The 27,910-nt window shown below is 41.2% G+C and overlaps 1 protein-coding gene across 3 annotated transcripts in view; it reads left to right on the top strand.

Moving 5' to 3' along the window:
• snx25 (sorting nexin 25) overlaps positions 1–27,910 on the top strand; it is a 294,956-nt gene that overhangs the window by 229,319 nt on the left and 37,727 nt on the right. For all 3 annotated transcript variants that reach the window (XM_063049392.1, XM_063049391.1, XM_063049390.1), the window contains 4 exons: positions 7,025–7,138; positions 11,765–11,929; positions 13,503–13,620; positions 22,164–22,230. In XM_063049392.1, the coding sequence (XP_062905462.1) occupies positions 7,025–7,138; positions 11,765–11,929; positions 13,503–13,620; positions 22,164–22,230 (464 nt within the window). The remainder of the gene's footprint in view (positions 1–7,024; positions 7,139–11,764; positions 11,930–13,502; positions 13,621–22,163; positions 22,231–27,910) is intronic.

The following is a 27,910-nucleotide window of genomic DNA, read 5'->3' as shown; positions in this document are numbered from 1 at the left end:
TTTGGAACAGTGAGGATTTAAATTGGGAAGAGTCAAAGGGGATGAGTTGGTGGGCATTGAGGAGGAGCTGGAGAAAGGACGTGTCTGGAACCTCCTAAGTTGTATGTGTCTGGGTGCACATGCATGCAATTTAGCCTAGTCTCCTGTTACCTTGTAAATCCTTGCTCTGTGTTAGTCCTGATGCAGATAGTCCATGTTTCAGAAGGATACTGCTGCTCAGTTCATCATGAATATTGTGCCTGGTTTGAGGTTTACTTCTTCAGATGTTCTTCATGTTTGATGTTTTTCCTGATTTGAGAGATGGTTCCTGAAATATGGGAAAGCTCCTGAGGTGATGGAGAGTGGGGGTTGTACAGCAAGCATAGATTGGTAGATGACCTTTGTGTTACAAATATTGTGCAAAACCAGTTCTTTGAGTCGACAAAGATATGGAGCTCAGAACTCCAAAAATATGCTAACGTGAATTTTGTCTGTGTGCTATTCAGTGATCGAGTTGACATTATCTTGGTCTAGAGTGGAAGGGAACTCTCAGTGAAGGGCTGTGCTATAGATTAGTTCCACTGCAGAGAGAAAGATTGCAGCAAGTGTTGGGAGAAGGTGCAACCTTGAACACAACATCTCCCAAAGCATCCTCCTGTCTGGCCACTAAATATCTCCTACCCCACCTATAGCTGAGCCTTAAACCACTCATTAAACTGGAGTGGAACAAGTTACGGTTGATACCAAGAGACTGCTGAAGGAGAAAGGATGATCTATTTTCTCTCCCCAGTCTCCAATCTGCCCTGCTGTACAACCCAGCTCTCCTTTATCTCAGCAGCTTTTTCCTATTTCAGGAAACCACCTCTCATTGAAGGCAGACATCAAAGAGGAAGTAAAAGAGTGTTTGAAAGTCTTAACCTCAAACCTGACACAAAACATTCTCTATCTATGTAAGGACCTGAAGGGCAGGGAGATCCAAGATGACCGGAGAATGTTAGTTTCAAAATCTTTGTCCCCAGAAATCAAATAGCCTGATTTCTTTCATTAAACAATACTCTCCAACCCCATCTAACCTTGGCAAAATATGACCTTCCTGTGATGCTGGCATGCTGAACATTTACTCTATCTTTGTTGATAAATATTTCAATCTTTCTAGAATTCTTTAAAACTCCTTTTCTAAGCTAATTCAACGTCTTCCTAATATTGTGTTTTTTTTTAAATAAGGATAGCCTCTGCAAAAATCATGTGTTTAAAGATTTTAATAAACACATCTAAGCTGTTGCTTTTTTTCGATGTCTATAATACTTCTACTTATTTCTGAAGTGCCCGGGGATATTTCTCTACATTTGAAGAACAGTTCTTCTGCTCGATAATTGTAATGTTCTGGTCAAATTTAAATTGTTATTTTCCTAACATTGTAAATGCATGCCCTATTTACTGCTAGATTTACATTGAGTTGTGTAATATTCAGTCCAGGGTCTATCTTTGCATGCATGCAAAATGCAGTGTGCTAGTTCATATTTTTACTATGGGTGACATGAACAGTGATTCCAACCAGGCACAGAATTGCAGAAAGTTGTGGTTCAGAAAGAGGCCATTCATTTCATCGTAACCATGCCAGACAAAATGGCATTTTCCCTGCACTGGTTCTGTAGCTGTCTGTTACCTTTATATTGTGACAGACGTTTCTGCTTCCAACGGCCTTTTCAGGCAGTGAATTCCAGATATCCAACCCTGATTCAGAATATTTCCCCAAATCTCCCCTACTAAGTCTACCTTAAATGCTTATTCCTAGTTGACAAAGAGAACAGTTCTCTATCTCACCTGTTTAGGCCTCAATTTTAAACCTTTCCTTAGCTGTCTTTGTTCCTGAACTACAGTACAGTGGAAAAGTCTTAGGCTTTTATATATAGCACTAGGGTGCCTAAGACTTTTGCACAGTACTGTAGTAATTTTATGTATTTCACTGTACTGCCACAAGAAAAAAAATCAAATTTCATGACATGTGAGCGATGATAAACCTGATTCTGATGTGGTTCTCTATTGTGGACTGAGAGTAGGAAAGGGGCAGGAAGAGGGGACTCATGGTTGGGAAAAGGGTAAGGGAGAGAGGAGGGAGCAGGAAGCACCAGAGAGACTTTCTGTAATGATAAATAAACTAGTTGTTTGTAATCAAGTGTCATTCCATGGTGTCTCAGGGCTGGGTGTGTCTGCACCTGTGCCAACCCCCACCCTTGGCACTGCCACCTGTCCCACACCCCTCCCGTGGCGCTCCACCCTCACTATTCCCAACATCCTTTGCTCACCAGATTAACAAACTTTCTCTCTGCCCCATGTTGACAAATACAGTGCTGTGCAGAAGTCTTAGGCACCCTAGTTGTGTGTGTGTGTGTGTGTGTGTGTATGTGTGTGTATACTCTGTGTTGTTTCCAGTTACCTTGTCCTTCCCATAATGTGATTGTCACTGTACATAGTATTCCAGCTGTGACCTAACTGCTTGTAGCCTAAACCGAATTCTTTATATGATGCTGTGTAACACTATGTGTTGATAAGATACAGATAATTCGAGCAATTCCTCTTTTCCATCTCAGAGATGTACACAACTTGATGTCCTATTGACATGAGTACTAATAAATCTTCTCACTTTTTGTGAGCAGAAGGAATTATAGCAGGGCATTCAACACCTTAATCTTGCTCTTTTGTTCTGTTACTATCTGCGCAAATAAGACACTACCTGATCTTACATTTAGGAAAGTCTGATTGTCATTTTGTTTTATTCTTTTGATTTCACCACGAAAGGAAATGGTTTGTCCTCCTCATATGGTTTCGGTTTTGGATCCCACAACCCGCCTGGTTCGTAGGAGTGTTGTACAGATGAGCGCTGCACCAGTTGCCTCCATCTCTCACGGTTGTGGGCGAGAGCCTGGTTTGCAGCAAAGCTCCCTCTAGTTCACTCTGAAATGTCTGACTATTCCTCCTCTGTCTGCCCCTTTTCCTTTTCCCCTGCACCGTTTCCTTTCTTTCTTTTTAAATCTTTTTATTGAGTAAGTATACAAAAAAGGTAAGCCATATAAACATTAATACAATGTTAAAGTATAATAAAATTCCAAAAGATATCAATACCAAAAAGAAATTACTACAAACAATGTAATTTAAACATAAGAAACCAAGATAACATAATAGTATACTAAATTTTATATATATCAATGGAAAAAAAAAGAAAAAAAAAACCCCCAAAAAAAAACCCACCGTGCAGCTAACTAAAAGCAAAGCAAAGCAATGGGCTAACTTGAAACCAAACAGAGTTAAACTTAAAATCACGTCCTCAATCCCGACCTCCATTAAAAACAGTGAAAAAAAAACAAGAAGGGTAAATATTACATTAAATGAAAATATCGAATAAAAGGTCCCCAAATCTGTTCAAATTTAAATGAAGAATCATAAAGGTTACTTCTAATTTTCTCCAAATTCAAACATAAAATCGTCTGAGAAAACCAAAAAAAGGTAGTTGGAGCATTAAGCTCTTTCCAATGTTGTAAAATACATCTTTTCGCCATTAAAGTAAGAAATGCAATCATTCTACGGGCTGAAGGGGAAAGATTACTAGAAATTTTAGGTAGTCCAAAGATAGCAGTAATAGGGTGAGGAGAGATATCTATATTTAATACCTTAGAAATAATATTGAAAATATCTCTCCAAAAAGTTTCCAAAGCAGGGCAAGACCAAAACATATGAGTTAAAGAGGCTATCTGCCCCGAACATCTATCACAGAAAGGATTAATATGCGAGTAAAAACGCGCTAACTTATCTTTGGACATATGTGCTCTATGAACCACTTTAAATTGAATTAGGGAATGTTTAGCACAAATAGAGGAAGTATTAACTAATTGTAAAATCTGCCCCCAATCATCCACAGAAATGGTAAGCCCCAATTCCTGTTCCCAATCTACCCTAATCTTATCAAATGGAGCTTTCCTAAGTTTCATAATAATAATATTATAAATCATAGCCGATGCACCTTTCTGACATGGATTAAGGTTAATTATCGAATCTAAAATATATGTAGGAGGACGCATTGGAAAGGAAGAAAGTATAGTACTTAGGAAATTTCTAACTTGTAAATATCTAAATAAATGTATTCTTGATAAGTTATATTTATTAGATAATTGTTCAAAAGACATAAGGAAACCATCTAAAAATAAATCCAAAAACCGTAAAATACCCTTAGTCTTCCAAGTTTGAAAAGCGCGATCCGTAAAAGAGGGAGGAAAAAATATGTTACCTAAAATAGGAATCGCTAACCCGAATTGATTAAGATCAAAAAATTTTCTGAATTGAAACCAAATGCGCAAAGCATATTTAACTATCGGGTTAGAGACCTGCTTAAGACGTTTCGAATCAAAAGGGAGAGAGGAGCCTAAAATAGAACCCAGTGTATAACCCTGAACCGATTGTAATTCCAATGCTACCCATTTAGGAATAGATAGTATGTCCTGGTCAAGTAACCAAAATTTCATATGTCGAATATTAATAGCCCAATAATAGAATCTAAAGTTAGGTAATGCTAAACCTCCATCTCTCTTAGCTTTCTGTAAATGTATTTTACCCAGTCTCGGATTCTTATTCTGCCAAATAAATGAAGAAATTTTAGAGTCAACTTTATCAAAAAAAGATTTAGGAACGCACCGTTTCCTAATGAATTGTCTTTGAGAGTCCACTTGCTCTTATGATGTGGCCATACCATCTCAATTTCCTCTTCTTTACTGTGGAGAGTAGATTTACATGGTGTCTCATGTAGAAAACCGACAGCACATTACAGGCCATTCAGCACACAATATAACACCAGTCATGGAACCTACTCTAGAAGCTGCCTAGAATTTCCCTACCGCATAGCCCTCTATTTTCCTAAGCTCCATGTACCTAAGAGTCTCTTAAAAGACCCTATTGTGTCCGCCTCTACCATCTTCTTTGGTGATGTATTCCATGCACCCACCACTCTCTGTGTGGAAAAACTTACCTCTGACATCCCCCTTGTACCTTCTTCCAAGCACCTTAAGTCCATGCCCCTTGATGTTAGTCATTTCAGCCCTGGAAAATGGCTATTCACGCGATCATGTGCTGGGTGATGGTTCTTTGTACTTCGTTGTTTGAGACATAGGAGATGCTGAGGAGCCTTCTGAAACATCTCATTTCTACTGCCTGGATCATCTCTTGCAGTTCTCATGCACCTCAATTAGATCACGCTTCAAACTTCCATACCCAAGTTGCATTCTCAGCAAAGTCAAGATTTTGAAATTGCTGAGAATATGTGGTGTTGGAACTCTCTTGTGCCACTTGGGAGTTTAGATTTACGATTTAAAACAAGACACACAATTATGATCCCATAAAAAGAAATGTTACTCCGTTGTTCTTTGCAAATATTATCACCTTGGTGCAATTTACTGAAACTGCTTAGCTTTAGAACCCTAACTTAGATTGTTGACAGTTTTAGTCCAAACATCCAGACCATACTTCCTTGAGTCAGATTTGTTCGATCAATTTCTGACTCCAGTATAGGTCAAGGTTCAAGGTAAATTTATTATCAAACTACATATTTGTCACTATGCTACTCTAAGATTTATTTTCTTGCGAGTATTCACAGTGGAATAAAGAAATACAATAGAAACAATGAAATGTACATTAGGTGATCATCCCCCTGCTCTATCTCAATTCTTTTCAGGCACATAATCAAATGCTTGATTAGTTCCTGACTAGCTTCCTAGGCTGTGTTCTCTTTGCTGACAGGCTATCAATTCTGTTTCTTCAGTGTATTCCTGTCACATTGGCTTGGGCTGCCAGGCTCTGATGTGAATCATTCCCTTTTGGATGTGTCAGTTTTGGCAAGATTTATCAACCTCTATCTCCTCCTGTGAATTGTAAACTAGCTTTCAAATGTCTGAGGTTTCTGTTGCAGCAGATTTTTGATATGGTGCAAGTTCCTTTTTTTAACTTTAAACCATATGGAAATTAGGTGGATAATACCACAGTGTGATGAATTTTCCCCACTCTCCATCGAGAATGGGGCATCATGATGCTTTCTCTTTGAGTCTAGAACCCAGTAAGTACTGATTTGATTCCCTTTCTTTTAATCATGTAAAGTAATTGAAGCGACTGGTGGAGTTGACTTTGCGAGTCTCTCTCTCCAGATGGTGTTGCTTTACAATGTTGCCAAAGCCTGGCATTTTCACCCATGCTAAGCAAACTGTAAAAGATATCCAGTAAGTAGGAATCAATGGTAAATCTGTCAATGTAACAACAGACACAATGAGGTTAAAGGACACAGGCCAATGCAGTGCAAAAATGATTGAAATCACGTGCTTAGCGGGCACAATTGCATATTTACTTAATAATAAAAAATGCAGTTAGCCAAGACTAGACTGGCCACAGAAAAAGCCAACAATTCTCCATCAAAGCTCATTACAGGGTTTTCAGTTCAGTCACTCTGTTTAGACTCTCTCCCGTGTCTTAATCTTGTCTGTGGATAACATAACTCTTTGAAATTCATCCAGAATGAGTGATTTTTGTTAATTTGTTCCGCTGCAGTGATTTTGTTTGAAGCATTGTGTTGGGTTTACCATTTTGAAATCTGTTCACTCCTTTACACAGTTCAGGATAATGCCTTTGATGCCTCATTTTAAGGAATCTTTGGAGCATTTTTAAGGACCCTTTGCTTGAGTTATCAATCTTGTTACCTTTCTAAAAACTAACCTGAGACTGAATAACTTCCATATACACATATGTATGAGCGTGTGCTTGAGACAGGTATTATAAAGGAAGAGCTTTGTTTTCTCTGTATATTGTGGCTATTGTTTCCATATGCACAGTGATATTGAATAGTCTATTTACTATTACTGCATGGTTTCCAGTTCTCTGTAAACTCTAGTCAAGATAACTGAATCGTGTAATGCAATCTGAAAAACAAACTGATTTGATACAGTTCCAAAAGCATCAACCTTGCAATAACAGAACATGGTTAACACAGACAACATTTGACTTTGTTTTACAGTGTTTTCCAATGTTAAAAAAGGCACAACTACCATCTATAAGTAAATTGCCTTTTAAATCCATTGATCAGAAGTTCCTAGACAAGTCCAAAAATCAGCTGAATAATTTTTTACAGGTAAGAAAATTCACTAAAAATGTTAATTTGACTGACGATGATAATTTAAAGTAGGTCATCTGTACATTATAAAGTTGTTCGTTTATTATAAAGTGATGTGTAGTTTCCATCTTCAGTGTAACTATAACTTCTGTTACATACAACAGTGAAAATTCCATATTATTGAAATCTGAAACACAAGCATAATATGTTGAAAATAACAAGCCAGCTAGAATCAGTGGAAAGGGAGGGAAAAAGTTTGTAGGTGTGTAACCTTTCACAGAAGGAATCAGTAGAAAGTGGAAAAGATCAATAATCAAAATTGGTGTTTGCTTATTCTTCCAAGCAGTGGAAAAGGGTCCCTTTGATCAATCACCTATCTGCCAGGGATGCACTTTCCTTGCCATGGTAATAATTACAAACAACACACATAAAAGTTGCTGGTGAACGCAGCAGGCCAGGCAGCATCTCTAGGAAGAGGTGCAGTCGACGTTTCGGGCCGAGACCCTTCGTCAGGACTAACTGAAGGAAGAGTGAGTAAGGGATTTGGAGGGGGAGGGGGAGATCCAAAATGATAGGAGAAGACAGGAGGGGGAGGGATAGAGCCAAGAGCTGGACAGGTGATAGGCAAAAGGGGATACGAGAGGATCATGGGACAGGAGGTCCGGGAAGAAAGACAAGGAGGGGTGGGGGGACCCAGAGGATGGGCAAGGGATATATTCAGACGGACAGAGGGAGAAAAAGGAGAGTGAGAGAAAGAATGTGTGTATAAAAATGAGTAACAGATGGGGTACGAGGGGGAGGTGGGGCATTAGCGGAAGTTAGAGAAGTCGATGTTCATGCCGTCAGGTTCGAGGCTACCCAGACGGAATATAAGGAGTTGTTCCTCCAACCTGAGTGTGCCTTCATCTTTACAGTAGAGGAGGCCGTGGATAGACATGTCAGAATGGAAATGGGATGTGGAATTAAAATGTGTGGCAAAAACGCCATCCCCTTCTCGCAATTCCTCCGTCTCCGCCGCATCTGCTCTCAGGATGAGGCTTTTCATTCTAGGACGAGGGAGATGTCTTCCTTTTTTAAAGAAAGGGGCTTCCCTTCCTCCACTATCAACTCTGCTCTTAAACGCATCTCCCCCATTTCACGTACATCTGCTCTCACTCCATCCTCCCACCACCCCACTTGAAATAGGGTTCCCCTGGTCCTCACCTACCACCCCACCAGCCTCCGGGTCCAACATATTATTCTCCGTAACTTCCGCCACCTCCAACGGGATCCCACCACTAAGCACATCTTTCCCTCCCCCCCGCCTGCATTCTGCAGGGATCGCTCCCTACACAACTCCCTTGTCCATTCGTCACCCCATCCCTCCCCACTGATCTCCCTCCTGGCACTTATCCGTGTAAGTGGAACAAGTGCTACACATGCCCTTACACTTCCTCCCTTACCACCATTCAGGGCCCCAAACAGTCCTTCCAGGTGAGGCAACACTTCACCTGTGAGTCGGCTGGGGTGATATACTGTGTCCGGTGCTCCCGATGTGGGCTTTTATATATTGGCGAGACCCGACGCAGGCTGGGAGACCGCTTTGCTGAACACCTACGCTCTGTCCGCCAGAGAAAGCAGGATCTCCCAGTGGCCACACATTTTAATTCCACATCCCATTTCCATTCTGACATGTCTATCCACGGCCTCCTCTACTGTAAAGATGAAGCCACACTCAGGATGGAGGAACAACACCTTATATTCCGCCTGGGTAGCCTCCAACCTGATGGCATGAACATCGACTTCTCTAACTTCCGCTAATGCCCCACCTCCCCCTCGTACCCCATCTGTTACTTATTTTTATACACACATTCTTTCTCTCACTCTCCTTTTTCTCTCTCTGTCCCTCTGAATATACCCCTTGCCCATCCTCTGGGTCCCCCTCTCCTTGTCTTTCTTCCCGGACTTCCTGTCCCATGATCCTCTCATATCCCTTTTGCCTATCACCTGTCCAGCTCTTGGCTCCATCCCTTCCCCCTCCTGTCTTCTCCTATGATTTTGGATCTCCCCCTCCCCCTCCAATTTTCAAATCCCTTACTCACTCTTCCTTCAGTTAGTCCTGACGAAGGGTCTCAGCCTGAAACGTCGACTGCACCTCTTCCTAGAGATGCTGCCTGGCCTGCTGCGTTCACCAGCAACTTTTATGCGTGTTGCTTGAATTTCCAGCATCTGCAGAATTCCTGTTGTTTGCATTAATAATTACAAAGATATCTTTCTTTTCATAGCCATGCTTTCTTGTTGCTTCTTTCCAATGAAAGGGAATTCTAAGATCATAACCCAGATATTTGCAGTGTTGTTAAAACAATCTGCATCAATGAAGCAACATAATTGGAAGCTTTATTGATGTTACTATAATTGTGCTTTATTCAGAAAATAACCAGGTGCATATTTTCAACAATAAATCCCTTGCAATATTTCTTGCTTGTCCTTTGTAGCAATAAATGTTCTTTGGCTAATTGACTTGGTCAGTCACTTTGTATATCATTTCCAATTTGAGGTTCATATGACTCCTGGATATACTGTATGCAAACAGCTAAAATAGGATTACAGGTTATTCGGGATTTACCTGTTTAGTTTTATTTTTCAGTAATCCTTTGTCAAAGGTTGCTCTAGAAAAGAGGTGCTAGGAGGGCTTCTGGTACGCTTACTAAGCCTTTCTTTATGTGGCCTTTCACCAAGGGAGGGATTTCCTACCTTTTTTATGCCATGGAGCCTTCCCATTAACCAAGGGGTCCATGGACCACAGATGGGGAACACCTGCTTTAAGGGGAGTGTTCAGTAAGGGGGAATTCACAGCCACTGAGATATTTTCTTTGGAATATTCTTCTCAGAGTTTGGCTACAGTGTCAAATTTAATTTTTAAAAGTTGATTAGAGTTAATAAACTCATTTCATGAATTTTCTACCTCTCTGTCCCCTACTTGGCCCTGAATAGATACAAATTGCAATGAAAACTATCCATTTTCAGAATGCTGGAAATATTACGCAGAATATGCTCTCATTTTATCTTGACTTCTGGTCAGGATGGCATTGAGCTGCAGGCTCCGTTGAGGTCATGGCTCAGATTTGTTTTTTTTTTAAGTTTGGTAGCGATGGTTTTGGGAATAGGGAGGGGAGTTAGGGGCCAGGTTGGGATTTGGCATCAGGGTTGTTGGGGAGTTGGAGGTCAGGCCACAGTCTTGCTTCTGTTCCACACTGCATTCGAAGGCCAAAAGTGTGACATATGATGAAGGGCCTCTGGAGTCCAGGCCCACACTCCATATTCGAAGGCTAGCGACATCGATGTGTGATGAAGGACATCCAGAATCTAGGCCTCTGCTCCATACTTGAAGGCCAGTAACATGGACGTGTGAATAAAGACACCCATGGATGTTGGACTGGCAGGTACTGTGTTTGAGGACCAGAAGTGATGAGGCCTGGTGGTCAGCAAGTCCCCCCAGGTCAGTGGATAACTGAATCTGATGTTCTTGAGAGCTGGGGGGAGGGGGCAGTAGTGGGGAACAAAAGCTGGTGACTCAAGTCAGCATGTTTGGAGTCCAAGGCTAGAAGCTTGGGATTCTCTTATCGGCAAGTCTGGCGTTCAAGGCCTGGAGCTCAAGGTCTCATCATTGACTAATTCTACAATCAGTATTGAAGATTAAAGCCTGAAGGTTGATTGTAAGTCCTGAAGTTGAAGCCCGATGGCCAATGCCATGCGTCTACAAGTCTGAAGTCTACTGGAGAAGTTGGAGGCTCTTTGCTGGTGAAACCTCTGGAGTCTCAGAGGCCTGTCCTGGGGTTGAAGGACTGTTTGTATGGGTGGGTGCATAGAAGGAAGGGAGAAAAGGGGCCTAATTTACTCTTGTTATTTTGTTGTCTGTTGTGTTTGGTGTTGTTCTGCCAAGCATTGTGAGCATGCAATGTTGGCACTGAAATGTGTAAAACTTGCAGGCTGCCTCCAGCATATCGTTAGGTTGGGCTGGTTGTTATTGCAAATGGCACATTTCACTGTATGTAATAAATAAAGCTCAGAAAAGCCTCTTGATGATAGACTATCCCACGGATATTTTTCTCCTTCCATTCTTAACACGGAGTAACTAGCTTCTCTTTAATGCTGTTATACAGCAGGAATTGCAGCCTAAGGGGATGCAGATGTGTACCTCACAGGTATATTACCATGATAGTATGCCTTCAAATCACGATTATTGAAATGATCTGAATATTACTCGTGAAGATGGGCATCATAATCAGGTTGTACATCCAAGTTAGGAAAAGGACCAGGATCAATAAAGGAAGTTTATGACAGGTTTTTTGATGTTCGTTGCAGTAAATATTTAAATACGATACCAGTTGCTATAGTAAACCAGTCTTTAATTTCTCTGTATCCATTTAAAAGTCAGCTTAAGGCAGCAACATCAAAGAACTTTGTGTACCTGTTTGTTATCTATGACTGTGAGTCACTGTGGTTTAGAACATTGGTGTTGATCATCTCTTCATGATATTCGGATTCATAGCTATTTTAAAATTCATCTGGAAGTTCAGTGGCTGATTCCCAGAGACAACTACATGTTTGCTGGTCCTGCATTTTTGTTGATACAAACCTATCATGTGAACTTCCCTCTTTCAGAAACTTCTGACGGATGAGAAACTTTGCCAGAGTGAGGCACTTTATGGCTTTCTAAGCCCCTCGCCAGAGTACCTTAAAGTTGTTGATGTGCAAGGGAAGAAGTCAACTTTTTCACTGTCTTCCTTTCTTGAGAGGCTTCCCGGAGATTTCTTCTCTCATCAAGAGGTATCAATGAAACTACTTTGTTTAATTTATTTCATTTTCTTTTTGAAGAAATGGGCTTCTTAATCACTGCATAAACCATAATTGCTAAAATCAATGATGTCTGTCACTCTTTCTGAATGTAAGTACAAACTGATTTTCCTCTATCTATGAGTACTCTGTAATATACCATCTTTATAATTCCACAACTACCCCAGCTCCTCGACAACCTCAAACCATAGTCCTCCCACTGACCCTTTAGCATTTCACCTGCACTAACCTTTCTGTTTTAACCACATACCTCAATGAGACCCCCGCACTCTGTGGTTATTCCGGCTCTCTATCTCAAAGTACATTTAAGTATGTACGCCATAAACAATCTTAAGATTTGTCTCCTTACAGGCAGGCACAAAACAAAGAGACCCAATAGAGCCCATTAAAAAAGACCATCAAACGCCCAATGTGCAAAAAAAGAATGAATCGTGCAAACAATAACAAGTAAGCAAATAACATTCAGAATTAAAGTTCACGAAAGTGAGTTCACAACCATGAAGCCAGTCACAGCTGATCCAGGACCCCATTAGTTTCAGGCCACAACCCCAGTTCAGCACAGAGACAAGTAAACCTCGCTGGGCAGCAAGCTGAACACTGGCCCATCCCTCGCCACCAGCCCCGACACCCTGACCTTTTTAACTGGCCTGGCACTTAAATCAGCCCAACCTCAGCTTGGACCTTACTCTACCTCTCTGCCTTCCTGTTCCTCTTTAAGGCTCTTAAACCCAGCTCTGTTTGAGCCATTGTTCATCCCTCCTGATATCCCTTCCACTTGTCTTCTGTTCTTTTCTGATTACTTCTCTCATAATGGGTAAATGTTACTTATCATAAAGTCATTGTATAAATGCATAGTATTGTAATTGTTGTAAGTAACTTGCCAAGGCCACTTCGACAGCACATGGCAAATGCGCATCCCCCACCTGCAAGAGGACAAGAAAAGCAGTTCCAAGAATCACCACTACCGGAAAGTTCCTCTTCAAATCACATGCCAGCTCCACTTTCACTGTGTCTAAATCCTGAAGCTCCCTATCCAACAACTCTGTGCTAGTACCTTCCCTCAAAGATCTGTTCATCACCACCTCTAAGGCATGTAAATTCAAAGTGTCATACAGGATGGAAATTGGCATGTTGACCCACCAATTTCATGGCGACCAATAGTCACTCATTCTGGCCTTGCTGATAATACCCGGACCGCAATAAATTAATAAATTGTTCCCAGTATCCACATTGCTTTTGAATTAATACCAAGTTGTTCAGAGGCTTCAAATAATTTTCATTTTACGTTCTCATTGATGGCTGCCATGAGAAGCAGGCTTTGTAATTATTGGTAAAACTTGGTGACCATTGATGAAACTTAATCTGAATCCTTTCATTGGATGAGCTAGCATGCTAGCTGGGCTTATTCCTCAATATGAGTTCCTTGCACGAAGTGACCACCTTTGTTTTCCCTCCCCAAACTCTCAGTTCCTCAAGCTGTCTCCTTGGCTTCTCAACTCACTAATCTCACACCTCCTGTGTGTTACTTTCCCATTGTTGTACTCAGGAGGAGATTGAGGAGGACAGTGATCTCTCAGACTATGGAGATGAGGTTGACTGCAAAAGAGACTCCCTTGCTGAACCTTGTTTCATGCTCATTGGAGAAATCTTTGAGCTCAGGGGAAGTAAGTCAGCTTTGTATATTTCAGAATGAAGTTCATGATGTTTTCGGAAATGCTATAACTTGCTAGATCGTATTGGTATGAAAGATCCAATTTGGCATAGTGGTTGCACTTCCAGCTATATTAAGAAGAACATGCAAGTTCAGACTTCTCTGCCATCTAATCTAGGCTTATGCTTTAGAATAATGCCCAGAAATAATATTTTACAGGGCTTGGAGAGAGAGGAGAAATGCAATAAGAATGATAAAGATTTAAGTAAGTTAAAACATATTCAGCAGATATGAAACACGTTTTCCTGTAAGTGTTTGTCTTTGCAAACATGATTATTCAGACTCAATCAACTGGCCATAATGGAATTTCCCAACATATGGTGTTATGAGCAGTGTCAGTTTTTATTTTTATAATTTATTGACTTTTTAAATCCACCAGCCTTTGTATGCTCACAAATTTTAATAATCAGTTGAATTTTAGCGCTCATGGCGATTATATGATTTTGCCAACTAAAAAATATTCAATCATTGAATCAATTATTAAGAAAGCAAAGTCATTCAATAATATAAATGTTATTTGATGACGAGGTAAATAAGATTGATGCAAACACGATATTGAATTGTATTAACACACACAAAATGTGTTAATACAATTCAATATCGTGTTTGCATCAATCTGCTGGAGGAACTCAGCAGGCTAGGCAGCATCTATGGAAAAAAGTACAGTCGACGTTGAATTGTATTAGGTATCCCATAGAGAAACAGGCAATGTTTCTGTAATGGAGTATTTCTGAGTATTTCCATTGCTTCTCAGACTGGAAATATTACAAATTTTTACCACTTCAAAGACAACAACAGACACAGCTTAAAACAGGTCTTAGTATTTGGACTAAAGCAAGCAGTTGCGGTTGTAGTGCAGTGGAAAAATGAAAGCACGTTGGCGTAGACACATTTGCACACTTTATATAACATTGAAGAATGTGGTTAAATCTGCAAAAATGTGCCTCACCTTCTGTGAAGGGGTTATGTGCTCCTGTGACATGTTCCAGTACTATCTATTGTTAAATGTGATGTCATTTTAATTTGCAAAATGGTCATAAAGAGGTAAAGATCATTTATCCTCACCTCATTGAAGAGATTAAGTTGGCCCTCTTCTTCATTTGTCAATTTTATGGTGGCTATTTACTTTCCTGCTCTCTACCCTCACGCTAGTTGCACAGGGTTAGTCACAACCAGCCCAGTACACGACAATGCTCACCCTGACAGCTTCATGCATCTGGCTGCAAATTAATGTTCTTACTTGCTAAAACTACTGCTGTAGCGTCTTTGAAAAGACACAGACTGAACCACCAAGAGGATCAAGGGCATTGGGCACATGGGAGCAACACCTGATTGTCTACCAAGTCACACTCCATCCTGACTCAGAAATACATTTCCTTTACTTGAGTCCCGAAACACTCTCCTCAACAGCACAATGGGTGTATCTTCACCAGAAGGATTGTGGTTGTTAAATGCAGCTCACCATCACCTTGTTCAAGGGGTGGGTGGCTAACAATAAACACAAATGTTGGCTATATGCAGACACCGACATCCTGTTAATAATTATAAACTAATAACTCTTGTCCTCTGAAATGGCACAGCAAACCACGTAATTGTATCCTATCACTTTTAAGAGGCAGACCATAATTTTTCCTGGGTGGCTAATTTGATCATAAGTAAGTGTCTGCCTAATTTATAAACTGAAGCCAACACTGAGGCCAGCATGACTATTTGAGATGGGGAATAAAAAAGAAAAAAATCTGATCAACATCCAATGAGTTATTCTCCTTTTTCTTCACTTGAAGAAGTGAGAAAGGATCTCAAAAGTGTGGATTGGGAAAGGTTGTTCTCTGGCAAGGATGTGATTGGTAAGTGGGAGACCTTCAAAGGAGAACTTTTGGAAGTTCAGAGTTTCTATGTTCCTGTCAGGATTAAAGGCAAAGTGAATAAGAATAAGGAACCTTGGTTCTCAAGAGATATTGGAACTCTGATAAAGAAGAGAGAGATGTATGACATGTATAGGAAACAAGGAGCAAATAAGGTGCTTGAGGAATATAAAAAGTGCAAAAAAAAAACCTTAAAGAAAACAGGAGGGCTAAAAGAAGACATGAGGTTGCTTTGGCGGTCAAAGTGAAGGATATTCCAAAGAGCTTCTACAGGTATATTAAGAGCAAAAGGATAGTAAGGGATAAAATTGGTCCTCTTGAAGATCAGAGTGGTCAGCTATGTATGGAACCAAAAGAAATGGGGGAGATCTTAAATGGGTTTTTTACATCTGTAATTACTAAGGAAACTGCCATGGAGTCAATGGAAATAAGGCAAACAAGTAGTGAGGTCATGGAACCTATACAAATTGAGGAGGAGGAGGTGCTTGCTATCTTGAGGCAAATCAGAGTAGATAAATCCCCAGGACCTGACAGGGTATTCCCTTGGACCTTGATGGAGACTAGTTTTGAAATTGCAAGGGCCCTGGCAGATATATTTAAAATGTCGGTATCTCCGGGTGAGGTGCCAGAGGATTGGAGGATAGCTCATGTTGTTCCGTTATTTAAAAAAGGCTCTAAAAGTAATCCGGGAAATTATAGGCCAGTAAATTTGACATCAGTAGTAGGTAAATTATTGGAAGGAGTACTGAGAAATAGGATCTACAAGTATTTGGATAGACAGGGACTTATTAGGGAGAGTCAACATGGCTTTGTGTGTGGTAGGTCATGTTTAACCAATATATTAGAGTTTTTCAATGAGGTTACCAGGAAAGCGGAAGAAGGGAAGGCAGTGGATGTTGTCTACATGGACTTCAGTAAGGCCTTTGACAAGATCCCGCATGGGAGGTTAGTTAGGAAGATTCAGTCGCTAGGTATACATGGAGAGGTAGTAAATTGGATTAGACATTGGCTCAATGGAAGAAGCCAGAGAGTGGTAGTGGAGGATTGCTTCTCAGAGTGGAGGCCTGTGGCTAGTGGTGTGCCACAGGGATCAGTGCTGGGTGCATTGTTATTTGTCATCTATATCAATGATCTGGATGATAATGTGGTAAATTGGATCAGCAAATTTGCTGATGATACAAAGATTGGAGATGTAGTGGACAGTGAGGAAGGTTTTCAAAGCTTGCAGAGGGATTTGGACCAGCTGGAAAAATGGGCTGAAAAATGGCAGATGGAGTTTAATACAGACAAGTGTGAGGTATTGTACTTTGGAAGGACAAACCAAGGTAGAACATACAGGGTTAATGGTAAGGCACTGAGGAGTGCAGTAGAACAGAGGGATCTGGGAATACAGATACAAAATTCCCTAAAAGTGGCATCACAGGTAGATAGGGTCATAAAGAGAACTTTTGGTACATTGGCCTTTATAAATCACAGTATTGAGTATAAGAGTTGGAATGTTATGGTGAGGTTGTATAAGGCATTGGTGAGGCCGAATTTGGAGTATTGTGTACAGTTTTGGTCACCAAATTACAGGAAGGATATTAATAAGGTTGACAGAGTGCAGAGAAGGTTTACAAGGATGTTCCCGGGACTTGAGAAACTGAGTTACATAGAAAGGTTGAATAGGTTAAGACTTTATTCCTTGGAGCACAGAAGAATGAGGGGAGATTTGATAGAGGTATATAAAATTATGATGGGTATAGATACAGTGAATGCAAGCAACCTTTTTCCACTGAGGGTAGAGGAGATAAAAACCAGAGGACATGGGTTAAGGGTGAAGGGGGAAAAGTTTAAAAGGGAACATTAGGGTGGGCTTCTTCACACAGAGAGTGGTGGGAGTGTGGAATGAGTTGCCAGATGAAGTGGTAAATGCAGGCTCACTTTTAACATTTAAGAAAAACTTGGATAGGTACATGGATGAGAGGTGTATGGAGGGATATGGTCCAGGTGCAGGTCAGTGGGACTAGGCAGGAAAATGGTTCAGCACAGCCAGGAAGAGCCAAAAGGTCTGTTTCTGTGCTGTAATATTCTAGGGTTCTATGTTCTATGGTTCACAAAAGACTTTCAAACCTTTTGTTAGTTGTGCAATTTATTCCTATCACCAATAAACGATGGTGATAGGACTAGCTATTTGTAAAAACTCCAGATAACTTTGAAAAGGCAATCCTGAAAAGTATATGTAGACGGTCCTGCCCCTGTTTACAAGACAATCCTGTATCTATTAGTGTGTTTAGTCACACCCCCAGCCTTCCCCTCCCCCGCCCAGTTCCACTTTTGCGCTCTCATGCCAAGGGACTGCAAATTTGAAAATATTTGGCATATTCATTTCTTTGGACCATATCCAGAATGCTGGACCCTCTTCCATTCTTCTGAGGTCATCCTGCAGAGCAAGAATACCTCTGGCTTCATTGCTCCACAATTTCCTTCACCTGCTCACCCACAACCACCACCCTGCCCCCCAATCCTCAGCTTTTCCTTGCCTCCCACTCTGAACAAGAATGACGTTTCTTTTTTTGTCATTAAGTTTATACCCTATTTCTTTTTCAGTCTCTATGCTTTCTCCTCCTCTCTATGCTTCCAACTATAATCCTGAACCAAAGCCTCACACTCAGTCACATTTATGCCCTTAAACCCAGCATAGCCATTCCGAGCATAAATTAGCCATTCTGACAATCAAGTAAACAATCTACATTTATCCATTTTACCATCTCTTGGTTCATAGCCTTCTATATCTTGGCAATTTAAGTACTTACAACACATGGGATTCAGTGTGAGCTAGCCAATTGGATACAAAATGTGCTTGGTGGGTGGAGTCAGGTGGTGGTAGTGGAGGGTTGTTATTCAGATTGGAAGCCTGAGGCACGTGATGTTCCACAGGGATTGATGATGGGACCCCTGGTGTTTATCATATATACTTATGATTCAGATGATAATGCAAGTGGCATGATTAGTAAGTTTGTGAATGATACCTGTGGTAAACCCCATATATATATATATATATATGTGTTGTAACTGGGTTAACTGTCTGGACACGCCCCTCTGCTGACTGCCCTGTGGCTCCTCCCACAGACCCCTGAATAAAGGTGATTTCGCCCTGCTCCTCCCCCTCATTCCAGGGGCAGACACGCAGCATGCTGGAAGTCATATTTTACTGCGAATAAAAGCCTTTCAGTATTTACCCTACTACAGTCTTTTGGAATAATTGAAGGTGCATCAATACCAACATTGGTGATAGAGTAGACAATGCAGAGGGCTGCCTAAAGTTCAGCAGGATAATGATCACATGGGAAAATGGGCAAAGGAAAGCGAGATGGAATTTAACTCAGACAAGTACAAACTGATGTATTTTGGGAAGTTAAACCAGGTCCAGACATTCCCAGTGAATGGCAGGGCTCTGAGGAGCATTATGGAACAGAGATCTAGGGGTACAAGTACCCCTGAAAGTGCTAGCCCAGCGAGACAAGATGGTGAAGAAGGTTTATGGCATGTTTGCCTTCATCAGCCATGGCACTGAGTACAACAGTTAGGACATCACATTAAGCTGTACAAATTGTTGTTTCGATCACACTTGGGGCATTATGGACAGTTTTTGTTGCCTTACAGTGGATATGACCTACTATAGCAAAGCTCCAACTGGAGTGCTAACCACACATGGATTGGAAAGGTTTAGACGAATACAGGTGAATGGGATTAGTGTAAATTGGCATCTGGGTTGGCATGGGCAAATTGGACCTTGAGACTTGTGTCCATGCCGTGTTTCTCAATGATTATATGGGTCTTGGCTAGATTCTTAAATATTTTGAGAATACCTACCTTCACTCCCCACTTGTTCAGATGGCAACCACCCTCTTCCTCAGATCCTCTAAATTCTTTACTCCCTATCTTTGCCTTCTAGTTCTAGAGAGAGTGTCATGATCTACCCTATCTATACCTCTCAAAATTATGTATATTTGTACTTGTTCCCCATTCAGCCTATCCACTCCAAAGAAAAATCCAGACTTTTCAATTTTCATTTTAAACAGGAAATCTCCATCCTAGCTAATATTCTGGTGAACATCCTCTGCACCCTCTCCAATGTAATCACATCCTTCCTATAACGTGGAGATCAGAACTGGACATGGTACTCCAGCTGTGGCCTAGTTATATAAGGTTATACAATAGCTTCACTGCATTTAATGTATATTGTATGCCTAGCTTCTGAAGGCAAATATCTTCTATGCTTTTGTCACTTTATCTACCTTTGCTGCCACTGTCAGGGATCCTTGGATTTGTACATCAAGGTCCCTCTGATCTTCAGTACCTTGCTGGCATTAACGTTCACTACCATGCATATCTTGGCCTTGCAGTTCTCCCATGGAGCATCACCTTGATCTTATCACAAATAGATTCTGTCTGCCAATGCTTTGCATGTCTTACCAGCTAATAGATATCATCCTGTAATCTGTGATTAAAACCTCCTTTCAACAATGACTCCAATCTGCAAACATACCCTCTACATTCATATTCTTATCGCTAATGTATAAAACGATCAGTAAGGGTCATAGCACCAATTAAAATCAAATCAAGTTTAATTATCATTCACACTATACATGGATACAGCTGAACGTGACAGTGTTCCTTTGGGGCTAAGGTGCAAAACATTCAAAACAGCAAGCAAACATTTGAAAATAGTGAGTAACATAATTCAAGATATCAAGCAAAGAAGCATATTCACTCTGGGGGAAAAAAACATATCTAGCCCAAGAGCCTGAGTGACAATGTCCACCAATCAATGGCACAGTCTTCTGGCAGTGTACAGACACTTACAATCCAGTGATGTAGCACGGGTCACGGGATTTCATTTACAAACGTAACCCTTCATCATCACCACTTCTTCCTATTACAAAGCCTAGTTTGGATCCAGTTTGACAATTTGGATCTCCAGGGCTCTAACCTTTTGGATTAATGTTGTCAAAGGCCTTTCTGAAATGCATGTGCCATCATCAATATATTTTGTTACCTCCTTGTAAAATTCAGGCAAATTAGTCAGACGTGATCTCCCACTAATAAAACCATGCTGCCCATCTTTGAATAAGTCCATTCTTTTCAAGTATTATTTAATCCTGCCCTCAGATTTTTTTTCCCCAGTGAATTCCCTACCATTCTAATTACTTGGCTTATCTCTGCTGTTCGTCTTGAATAAAGGAACTTCATTTGCCATCCTTCCATCATCCAGCATTTTACCTCTGGCCACTGGGGATTTAAAAATCTCTGCCAGGCCCAGCAATCTCCTCCCATACTTCCCATATTAGCCTGGGATACATTTCATCAGGCACTGGCTATTTACCCATCTCTGCGCATGGTAGGACATCTAATACCTTTATCTTCTTAACACTGTATATTCTAGAATTTTGCCTCCCAGTTCCTCAGTTCTTCAACTCCTTCTCAGTGAATACAGATGAGATATATTCATTGAACACATCACCTACACTTCTAGCTCCATGCACTGATTGCCAATTTGGCCCATAATGGGCCCTATTCTTTCCTGCCTATCCTCTTCTTTTTTCCCCTTGCACCTTTGCTGAATTCTGGTTTGCTCTATAAAACTGCCTCCTGATCATTTGATCCTATCCCGTCCTAGCTGTTCCCGGCCCAGTATTAGCTGTGCCATCATTTCTATGTGTGCATCAATAAAAGCAATGCATGCTCCGTGTCCTAGCATTTAGAGATTATGTATTATGTATTAGTATGAAATGGCTATCGGATGTGGGTATTCCAGATTATTTCAGATTGACTCACCAACCTGTGGTACCATATTTGCTTGGAGACTGTATCATAGATTTGAAATTAGAACACAGCACTCTATAGGCTCTTCAACCTGCTCTAAGATCAATCTAACCCATCCCTCCTACATAGCTTCCATATTTTTTCTATCATCCGTGTGCCTATCTAAGAGTTTATTCAATGTCCCTAATATATTTGCCTCTACCACCACCCCGGCAAGGTACTCCTTGCACTCACCACTCTGTGTGAAGAAAAAAAACTTGCCTCTGACTTCCCCCAAACACGTTCCTCCAATCACCTTAAAATTATGCCCCCCACAAGGAAAACTTTTGGTTATCCACTCAATCAATGCCCCTTATCCAGCTCTGTCAAGTCATCTCTCATCCTCTTTCAATCCAAAAAAAGCCCGAGCTTGCTCAACCTATCTTTGTAAGACAAGTTCTTGCTTCATTTTTTGATTTTTCTGGGCTGATGGTGTTACAACAATTAAATGGCTAGGTAAAATTATTGCAGAATCTTAAAAACAATTTCCTGTGGTAATCTGGTTTATTTTTTGTTCTGTTTTGGAAGAACGAAATACCCTGCATATGTTCTGTACTTGACATCAAAATATCTTTAAGATTGGTTTGGTCAACGTGACCTTCCTGCCGTTGATCTGAGTTTATTCCTATTAAAAATAGAAGGTATTTGTCATATTTGCAATCTAGGGGATAGTGCATCTGTTCCAATTATGTAATATTTTTAAAAATTTGCTCCAAGATTTTTGGGGATGAAATCAAAATATTTGTGATTTCAATATGTTTCATTTTATTCATCTCTGTTTCAGTGTTCAAATGGGTCAGGAAGACACTTATTGCTCTCGTACAAGTTACATTTGGAAGGACAATCAACAAGTAAGTAGTATTATTCCCCTACCTTTCCCTCCTTCCTTCCACAGTTGTTCCTCTGCAAGATATGATGTACAACTCTTGTATTCATGAACAATTCTGTGCCCTGTAAATCAAAGAAGTACAGATGCTGGAAATCTGAAACACAGTAGGTAAGGCAGCAGAGGTAACACAAGAAAGTGCACAAATGCTGGGCTTGAGCAACACATAAAATGCTGGAGGAACTCGGCAAGTCAGGCAGCATCTACGGATGGAAATGAACAGATGACATTTCAGGCTGAGACCATTCACTTGGATTGGAAAGAAAGAAGACAGATTCCAGAATAAAAGAATGGGATGATGGGAAAGAGCACCAGCTGATGGGTGATAGGTGAATCCAGGTGAGAGGGGTGAAGATAGGTAAGTTGGGGGAGGGAAGTGGGAATGATCTGAGAAGCTGGGAGGTGATAGGTTCAAAGTAAATTTGTTATCAAAGTATGTGTGTGTGTGTATATATATATATATATATATATATATATATACACACACACACAGAACACTGAGATTCATTTTCTTGCAGATAATCACATTAAATACAAGAAACACAGTAGAATGGACAAAAGACTGCACCCAACATTGCAGACAAACAGGCAATGGGGAAAAGAACAACAAACTGCACAAATACAAAAAGAAATAGAAAAAAAGTAATTAACAACAAATAAGCAATAGATATTGAGAACGTGCGATGAAGAGTTCTTCAAAGTGAGTCCATGGGTTGTAGGAACTGTGCAGTGGTGGGGCGAGTGAAGTTATCCCCTCTGGTTCGAGAGCCTGATGGTTGAGGGGTAATAACTGCTCCTGAACCTGGTGGTGCAAGTTTTGAGGCTCCTGTACCTCCTTCCTGATGGCAGCAGTGAGAAGAGAGCATGGCTCGGATGGTGGGGGTCTTGATGATAGATACTGCTGTCCTGCAACAGTGCTCTGTGCAGAGGTGCTTAATAGTGGGGAGGTCTTTAATTGTGATGGGCTTAAAAAATGGAATCTGATAGAAGAGGACAATGGATCATGGAATCAAAAGGAGGAGGTAGGAAACAAGAGGGAAATGTGGGTGATTGGAGTTAATAATGCCAGTGAATGGAAAGAAAAAGTTTAATGGGTCAGAGGGATAAGGGGAAGCTATATTGGTGGGGTGGGAAACAGAGAGGTATGGTTACCTGCAGTTAGAGAAATTGATGTTGATGCAATTGGGCTGGAGACTAGCAATGTGGAATATAAGATGTTGTTCAGCTGATATGCGTTGGCAGTGGAGGCTAGAGTGGAAAGACATGTCAGTGTGGGAATAGGAAATAGAATTAAAGTGACTGGTAACTCTATGATCTGGCTGTGCTGGCAGTTGGAGTGAAGGATGTGATGAAGGGTCTCAGACTTAAAATGGTAACTATTTCTCTTTCCTCATTTACAAAATATTTCTAATATTTCTATTTTATTCTGTGGCAAGGCATTTCCAGCAGTGTAGTACAAGGTTTCCTTAATCTGCATCCAACATAAATAGTTGAAACATTAATTAGGTGGGATTGTGTGGCCTGTGTGTGTGTGTGTGTGTGTGTGTGTGTGTGTGTGTGTGTGTATGTGTATATGAAAAAACTCAAAACCAAACTCCGGACCCTGGGAGTTAACGCCTCCATCTGCAACTGGATCCTTGACTTCCTGACCGATAGACAGCAATCAGTAAGGATAGACAATAACTGAATTGAATTGACGAGTAAAAGATGAACTGAGTTCCAAAAGGCATAAAGCTAAAGATGACACATTTCTTTAATATTTTAAGCAAGAAAACTTTTTTATTTCCATCTTTTACAGTTTCAAAATAACAAAAAAGGAAAAGGGCCTGAAGCAAAAGTTTGGGCACCCTGCATGGCAGTAGTTAGTAACACCCCCTTTGGCAAGTATCACAGCTTGTAAACGATTTTCGTAGCCAGCTAAGAGTCTTTCAATTCTTGTTTGGGGGATTTTCACCCATTATTCCTTGCAAAAGGCTTCTAGTTCTGTGAGATTCTTGGGCCGTCTTGCATGTACTGTTCTTTTGAGGTCTATCCACAGATTCTCAATGATGTTTAGGTCAGGGGACTGTGAGGGCCATGGCAAAACCTTCAGCTTGCGCCTCTTGAGGTAGTCCATTGTGGATTCTGAGGTGTGTTTAGGTTCATTATCCTGTTGTAGAAGCCATCTTCTTTTCATCTTCTTTTCATCTTCGGCTTTTTTACAGACGGTGTGATGTTTACTTCCAGAATTTGCTGGTATTTAACTGAATTCATTCTTCCCCCTACCAGTGAAATGTTCCCCGTGCCACTGGCTGCAACACAAGCCCAAAGCATGATCGATCCATCCCCGTGCTTAACAGTTGGAGAGGGGATCTTTTCATGAAATTCTGCACCCTTTTTTCTCCAAACATACCTTTGCTCATTGCGGCCAAAAAGTTCTATTTTAACTTCATCAGTCCACAAGACTTGTTTCCAAAATGCATCAGGCTTGTTTAGATGTTCCTTTGAACCTTTTGAATAGAACTTTTTGGCTGCAATGAGCAAAGGTATGTTTGGAGAAAAAAGGGGGTGGATCGATCGTGCTTTGGGCTTGTGTTGCAGCCAGTGGCACAGGGAATGTTTACTGGTAGAGGGAAAAATGAATTCGACTAAATACCAGCAAATTCTGGAGGCAAACATCATACCGTCTGTAAAAAGTCGAAGATGAAAAGAGGATGGCTTCTACAACAGGATAATGAACCTAAACGCTTCAAAATCCACAATGGACTAGCTCAAGAGGCGCAAGCTGAAGGTTTTGCCATGGGCCTCACAGTCCCCTGACCTAAGCATAATCGAGAACCTGTGGATAGACCTCAAAAGGGCAGTACATGCAAGACGGTCCAAGAATCTCACAGAACTAGAAGCCTTTTACAAGGAATAATGGGTGAAAATTCCCCAAACAAGAATTGAAAGACTCTTAGCTGGCTACAAAAATCGTTTACAAGCTGTGATACTTGCCAAAGGGGGTGTTACTAAGTACTGCCATGCGGGGTGCCCAAACTTTTGCTTCAGGCCCTTTTCCTTTTTTGTTATTTTGAAACTGTAAAACATGGAAATAAAAAAGTTATCTTAAAATGTTGAAAAAATGTGTCATCTTTAACGTTATGCCTTTTGGAAATCAGTTCATCCTTTACTCACTTAGCTATTCACAGTAACAGAAATTTTGGCCGGGGTGCCCAACTTTTGCATGCCACTGTAAATGTCCTGAATAGAGGGAAGTTCACATCTACTGATGCGCTAGGCTGTCTACACCACTCTCTACAGGGTCCTGCGATTGAGGGAAGTACAGTTCCCATACCAGGCAGTGATGCAGCCAGTCAGGATGCTCTCAGTTGTGCCCCTGTAGTAAGTTCTTAGAATTTGGAGGGCCATACCAAACTTCTTCAACCATCTGAGGTGAAAAAGGTGCTGTTGTGCCTTTTTAACTACATAGCCGGTATGTACAGACCATGTGAGATCCTTGATGATGTTTATGCCAATGAACTTAAAGCTGTTCACCCTCTCAACCTCAGATCCATTGATATCCAGAGGGGTTAGCCTGTCTCCATTCCTCCTGTAGTCCACAACCAGCTCCTTTGTTTTTGCGACATTGAGGGAGGGGTTGTTATCTTGACACCACTGTGTCAGGGTGATGACGTCCTCTCTGTAGTCTGCCTCATTATGATTTGAGATTAGGCCAATCAGTGTAGTGTCATCAGTAAATTTAATTGGCAAGTTGGAGCTGTGGGTGGTGACACAGTCATGGGTATACAGAAAGTAAAGGAGGGGGTTTAGTACACAGCCCTGAGGGGCACCTGTGTTGAGGATCAGAGTAGCAGAGGTGAGGGAGCCCACCGTTACCATCTGCCGGCGATCTGACAGGAAGTCCAGGATCCAGCTACGCAAGGCAGGGTGAGGTCTCTGAGCTTCTTGTCGAGCCTGGAGGGAATTATGGTTTTGAATGCTGAACTATAGTCCAAGAACAGCATTCTCACATAAGCATCCCTCCTCTTCAGATGTGTAAGGACGGTGTGTAGAGCTGTGGCTGTTGTGTCACCTGTCAATCGGTTGTGTCGGTAGGCGAATTGTAGGGGTCCAGTGTGAGTGGCAGCATGCTGCAGATGTAGTCCTTGACCAGCCTCTCAAAGCATTTGCTTATTATTGAGGTGAGTGCGACAGGACGCCAGTTGTTCAGACATGTTACCTTGGTCTTTTTAGATGCATGGACTATGGTGGATGTTTTGAAGCAGGAGGGCACTCTACACTGGGAGAGGCCTCCACCCACAATTATTCTAAACACCGGTGCTCCAAAAGGTTGTGTTCCTAGCCCTCTACTCTATTCCCTATGCACACGTGACTATGTGGCCAGATTCTGTTTTAACTCCATCTACAGGTGTGCAGATGATACCACTATAGTGGGGCGCATCTCAGATAATGATGAGTCAGAGTACATGAAAGAGATAGAGAGCCTAGCAACATACTGCATCATGACAACAACCTTTTCCTTCAATGTCAAGAAAACAAAAGACCTAGTCATTGACTTCAGAAAGATGTGCGGTCTGCGTGTTCCTGTCAGTGTCAGTGGTATTGAGGATGAGAAGGTTGAGAGCTTCAGGTTCCTAGGTTTAAACATGACCGATAGCCTGTCCTGGTCCAAACACATTGATGTCACGGCCAAGAAAGCTGACCAACACCTCTACTTCCTCAAGAGGGTAAAGAAATTCACCGTGTCCCCATCGGCTCTTACCAAATTTATCGATGAATTATAGGAGGTTTTCTGTCTGGATGCATAACAGATTGGAATTGTAACTGCTCCCAAGTAAGAAACTGCGGAGAGTTGTGGACATACCTCAGCACATCACAGGAACCATCCTTCTCTCTATACTCCTTGATGCATCAGTAAAGTAGCTAAAGACCCCCACCCACCCCATCCACTCTTCTCCCCTCTCCCGTCAGTCAGAAAAATCAAAAGCCTGAAGGCACATGCCAGTAGAATCAAGAACAGCTTCTATCCCCACTGCTGTCAGACTTTAACAGATGCCTTGCACAATAAGATGGACTCTTGGCCTCACAGTCTACCTCGAAATAATCTTGCACTTTATTAAGATTCAAAGATTTGCTTGGAGCAATCCAACCTAGCACCTGAGCTGGGTGGATGGGCATCAAAACTCTTTCCAAATTGCTCACTCCATCTCCGACAGCAAAACGAACTCTGTCTGCTGCGTCAGCTCTAACAGGCTGCACCTCAGAATACCCCAACATGACTTATCCCCTCCCCCCCAAATCAGCCTTGCCTTCGCATGCCTCCTCACTGTCTGCACCACAATTTTCTTCAGGAAAGCTGTTATAAGTAACGTTTTTGGCCGAATCTCTTGCCTTATGATTTACCAGTAAGTTGGTGCACATCTTCGGGAGTGGCATCTTAAACCAGTAATATTTACCTGCACACCACTTTCTCAGTAGCTTTTACATATTGTTCTGCATTGTTATTGTTTTACCATATTGTAGCTCAATGCACTGTGTAATGATTTTATCCGTATAAATGGGTTGCAAGACGAGCTTTTCACTGTATCTTGGTACATGTGACAATAATAAACTGAAACCAAAACCACTAAATGCCTGTTAAAGGATCAAGCCTGATATCTAAA

Source organism: Mobula hypostoma, chromosome 5, assembly GCF_963921235.1.
Source record: "Mobula hypostoma chromosome 5, sMobHyp1.1, whole genome shotgun sequence".
In the NCBI taxonomy this organism is placed as follows: Eukaryota; Metazoa; Chordata; class Chondrichthyes; order Myliobatiformes; family Myliobatidae; genus Mobula; species Mobula hypostoma.
Note: the sequence above shows the minus strand (reverse complement) of the source record. Positions and strands in the feature narration are given on the sequence as shown.